At 38.2% G+C, this 5,408-nt stretch overlaps 1 protein-coding gene across 1 annotated transcript; it reads left to right on the top strand.

Annotated features, from left to right (window-relative positions):
- Positions 1-688: 688 nt before the first annotated feature.
- On the top strand, positions 689-1,962 carry LOC144957569 (THAP domain-containing protein 1-like). Its single transcript, XM_078888913.1, has 2 exons — positions 689-759; positions 1,380-1,962. The coding sequence occupies exons 1-2, from the start codon at positions 689-691 to the stop codon at positions 1,960-1,962; spliced, it is 654 nt and encodes a 217-aa protein (XP_078745039.1).
- The last annotated feature ends 3,446 nt before the right edge of the window (positions 1,963-5,408 follow it).

Here is a 5,408-nt window from a genome sequence, read left to right as displayed (position 1 = left end):
TATATATACCGTTGTGATATGTAAATGTTGCTGCTCGAAGCTCGAAGAAATAAATAACAATGTGAAATTGAATGTAAGCTTCAATTTAATATACGAAAACAGATAAAATGGACGTTTCGGGTTTCCCCTTTATCAACAAAACAGGATGAATGAAACATTACAGACATTATTTATTACCGTTGTGATAGTGAATTATAATGTCCATAAAGGATCAATAAAGTATGTCTAGTCTTATAATTAAGCTAATCAATATAATTTATGAAATAGGGAATAACCAAGAAGCTTATACTTATAATATGAACTGGAGTGAGAGGCGGTGGCGTCACGCGTGCCATGCAAGGAACCATCGCCGCCATGCCCATTGTGGCATGATAAGGCTATTTTGCTTTGGGGCAAACAATACCGGCATGGGTGTGTGTGTGACCTCATACTTAATTACAATAACAAGTACAAGCACACTTTGATACACAGCATCTTTATTTTGTTTATCTGCTGAGCACACATTTACTTATACGATTATTCACTGTTGTTTCTGTTTTTTCATTTTCCTTGGTCAAATATATTTAAAAGTGCAAGTAAAGCTTGTATTATAAAATCCAGGAATTCTCTTTGAGACTTCAAGGATCTACATACTAACGTTCTCGGGGAAAAAAAACCAAACCTAATCAAGCTTGATTGTTGAGAAAAGATGGTTCACACGTGTGTTGTCACTGGTTGCCATAACCGAAAACAAAAGGATTCCATTAGGAGTTTTCACTCGTAAGTCACGGATGTTTGTTATTGTTAGCCCATTTTATCTCTAAAATCACTAATTTGCTATCAATATTCAATCATAGTCCTCTTCCTCCTTTATCCCCCTCCTCCACACATCTTCTCTTTACTCACATTCTCTCACTGTACTCAGGTGTAAAACGAGTACCTGGTCGTTTACAGCGTTGTCTTTGTCCGAAAAATTGTAATATCGCCTAACAGGCGTCATGTCCCGTCCTACATGTTAAATGTTGCTGTTGACCAGGAACCCCTTGTAAAGCGCTTTGAGCACATTTAGTTGATATTGCGCTATATAAAAGCTCAATTGTTTTTTTTTTAGACCTTCTTCTGTTATTCACTTTTCAGATGATAATTCAACGATAATGACTTTGAGTCGATAGACACAAGCTGTTCTCGTCGGCTATATATTTATGTTTTAATACAGTATAATATAATCTGTAGTAGCAACGTTTTGCCGTTCCCGACAATCAACGTAACATATTGTTATCTGTCTTGTAATTTCCACTATTTGTACACGTGTATATCTATCAACATTTAATTCATTACTATTGTACAGCTGTTATCTAGAGTGTTACTTTTACCGGTATAAATACTAAATCATATTTCAGGTTCCCCTTTTCCGACCCCGAGCGACTCATTCAGTGGATTAGCCGCGTGTCACGCCAAGATACATGTGGAAACCCATGGAAACCTACAAAATACTCTAAGATTTGCAGTGATCACTTCGTTCCTGGAGATTATGAGCCTGACACTGAAAGAAAAGTCTTACGCAATAGTGCAGTTCCGTCTTTATTTCCTTCCCACCCTAGTCATAAACAACCAACACTTAAACCTCGTCGAAAATCCCCCAAAAAACGTTCTTTTCAAGCTGACGTCAACTGTACTTTCAACCATGAAAGTGACACAGAGATATCCGCAAAATGTAGCAGAGTAATGATAGACCATTGCTATACAAACCAACCAGTTGAAACGAATACTGAATTGGAAAATTTAAGAGACAATCTTGAAAAGGCTAAGTCAGTCATTAAAGAGAAAGGGAAGACAATTAAATGTCTTCGCCAGAAATTAAAGAGAAGAGACGCCACCATATCGAGCATCCTAGATGAAATGGAGGAAATAAAATTGCTCTCATCAGAGGAACACCATTTGCTGAAACTCAACTTTGATAAAGAAACCTTATCTTTAAATTGAAAATGAGATGAAGGCAACCGAGACCAGCGTATGCGGCAGGCGTTACACTGATGAAGTTTAAAATTTTGCTGTTACCCTTCACTTCTATAGTGCTCAGGCAGACGAGTATGTCAGGAAATTCCTCGCTTTGCCACATCCTTCCACTTTACGCAAATGGGCATCAACCAGAAACTGCAGTCCAGGTTTCCTGTCTGAGGTAATGGATACGTTACAGAAGGACTTCAGCGATGAACGGAGACAAGTAGTTATCATGTTTGATGCCATGCACATAAAGAAAGCATACAGCTATGACACTGGTACGCAAACATACATGGGCTCTGTTAACTATGGACATCTCCACACCGGCTGTGAGGATACATTGGCCACAGAAACATTAGTCGTCATGGTGGTTGGTTTAAAGAAACATTTTAAACTGCCAATCGGATATTTTCTCTTGGACAAAATCAATGCGAATACCCAGGCACAAATAGTCAAGGATGCAATCACTCTCGTGACAGAAGCTGGGCACAGTGTCATCGCTGTTGTCTGTGATGGAAATTACACCAATCAAGCAACAGCAACCGCTTTGGGGTGCGATTTGTCAAATCCTAACAACCTTAAAACTAATTTTGAAAATCCTGTGACAAGAGAAAATGTTTATTTTTGTTTCGATGCTTGTCACCTAATCAAAAATGTCAGAAACTGTCTCGGGGGTCTAAAAATTATAAATGCGAATAATGGTACTGTCAAATGGCAGCATACATTTGAACTGAATAGTTTGCAGCAACAAGACAAGTTAGTATTAGCCAATAAATTAAGAGGCAAGCATGTACATTATGAAAAGAATAAAATGAACGTCAAGTTAGCTTGCTAGACATTGTCTTCATCAGTTGCAAGTAGTGCCGCGCTGAAGACCGGTCTAGACCGCGGTCCGACGGTCTTTTAGCTGTGAACCGAAGACCGGTCCCATAGGGGAAGATCGGCGGCGGTCCTCACTTCTTATCACCTTTCAACTAGTGCGGGGCGGTCCTTGCAAGGACCACGGTCCTACGGTCTCGCGCCATAGCCTACTACTTCCCAGCGCAGGGTTGCCAGATTATTTTTCAACAAAATGCCAGGGGAAGACTCAAAAAATGCCAAAACACTCAAAAAGATGCCAAAGTCTGTTGACTCCCACCCCCACTAAGAAAACTACTCACTTTTGATAGACAATTTACTATCATATCCTGGTGGCTTGCGTGTTTTCTTTTCTTTTTATTTTTATTTTTTATTTTTTTTTTTTTTTTGAATTATACTAAATTTCCTGTTGGGGTAATTATTTACCTACTGACTACTAAGTGGAGTGCTAAACCACTACACCACGGTTGGATTTTAAGAATGAAAAAGAAATGTGAAGATGTTTGTTTTTACGCGTTTAGAAATAATTAAGAAAAGGTGTCATTTGAAGTATAATATACAAGAAAAGAAAATGCCAAATGAAAATGCCAAATGCCAAATGATTTTTCTAATGCCAAACGGTTTTCAAAAATGCCAGATTTTTGGAATCTGGCATTTAAAATGCCAAACTGGCAACCCTGCCCCAGCGATTCGTTGCTTCGGTTGCCTATCTTCCACCAATCACCACCCATCCCACTTAATTAATCGCACCCACCCCCCTTTGCCATACACTAAACGACACAGACGACCATACAGGCAGACGACCACCAACCTCCACTCCGCAAACCGCCCTTTCGTGTGTGAGATGGGGGGAACAGGAGGCGCACGCCTTGGACGATTCCATTATACGGGGTAAATTTCAAAATTTACTACACCATAATGATCGCAATGACAATGATCTATGGTGAAGGCATGACCCCTCTTCTCTAATGGGTTATTGTTTGAAATGTATGTGACTACTAAAGATGTGTGTGTTTGTGTGTGTGTGTGTGTTTGTGTTTTTGCTACGTTAACGGGACAATTTCATGTTTGCACACTCACGTTAAGTGGACACACCCCGTTAAGTGGACGTCCTGATAATGTTTTGATGTCAAAACCAGACTTCCCGCCATTTTTTAGATCACCTGACAAATTTTTTCCAAGAAATGAGTTGGTCTTTGCAACGGAGCGATTTTGTCGTTTAGACACACAGCGCTATACACACCGCGAGTGTATGCCGAAAATTGCGGTGTCCCGATAACTGCAGAGTAAAGTTAATTACGTGTGTATAGGCTGTGTGTATGAAATTGGACCTCGTTGTTTTCGTTTCTTAGACTCAAACTCAAAGATGGAGGACCGTAGCAGTAGTCCAGTTTATGCGGTATAAACAATCTTACTTTAATATTTTATGTTTGAGGCCTACATTACAATTTCTACTGTAGTTTTACTGCATTTCTTAATTATTTTTTTTTTCACTTGTCGTTCTTTCATATCTCTATACATAGACATAATAAATAACTTTAACTAGCAAGTATTCCCGTTCTACGAAAGAAAATGAGGAGGGATACGCAGCCATGGATAGATAGAGAGACAGACAGACAGACAGACATACATACAGAAAGAAAGACATATATAGATAGATAGATAGATAGATAGATAGATAGATAGATAGATAGATAGATAGATAGATAGATAGATAGATAGATAGATAGATAGATAGATAGATAGATAGATAGATAGATAAACAGATAGAAAAACATATATTCATAGAAAAATAGAGATAGATAGACAGACCTACAGGAAGACAGATGGACGGACAGACAGATAGATAGATAGACAGACAGGCAGATAGATAGATAGATAGATAGATAGATAGATAGATAGATAGATAGATAGATAGATAGATAGATAGATAGATAGATAGATAGATATCTTTATTGATTGATTGATGGGAAGGGTCCAAGGCTTTTGAGAGAGAGAGAGAGAGAGAGAGAGAGAGAGAGAGGAGAGAGAGAGAGAGAGAGAGAGAGAGAGCGTCTGTTGTACTGTAAGTAGGTTAGGAATTCGAAAATTTGAGATCACAGCTATCTGCCTGAAATAAAATAAATAAATGAATATATAAATCAAAACGTACATTAGTAGTACCAAAACTATAATGACGATGGGGAGGACAAAGGGGTGATACGAGGATTAATCAATTGACTTCAGTTACACTCACCCTATTCACAACTAGATATACCAGAAAAAAAAAAAAAAGAAAAGAAGAAGAAATGAGTATATCCTTTGAACTCTGACCCCTCTATTTTGTTTTCTTGGTTAAATCTCATTTCGTCTCATAGCTCTTATAAAAGATTGGAAACAAAACCGGTACTGGAAGTTATTTGTGGAGGAGGTCGTCGTTTTTATGGCGACTCTGAATTTTTTCAAATAATTCCTTTTTAACTAATCAAATTGTGAAGAAACCAAACATTATTTTTTAATCATTTAGATACTGCTCCCAGCCTTTCGTCGTTCCCAATCCAGATATGACTGTTCTTGGTTAGTCAGGTTTT

The sequence above is a fragment of the Berghia stephanieae genome, chromosome 12 (genome assembly GCF_034508935.2).
Source record: "Berghia stephanieae isolate SIO BIC M18660-M18661 chromosome 12, UCSD_Bste_1.3, whole genome shotgun sequence".
Classification (NCBI taxonomy): Eukaryota; Metazoa; Mollusca; class Gastropoda; order Nudibranchia; family Aeolidiidae; genus Berghia; species Berghia stephanieae.
This window is presented reverse-complemented; position numbering and strand designations above follow the sequence as displayed.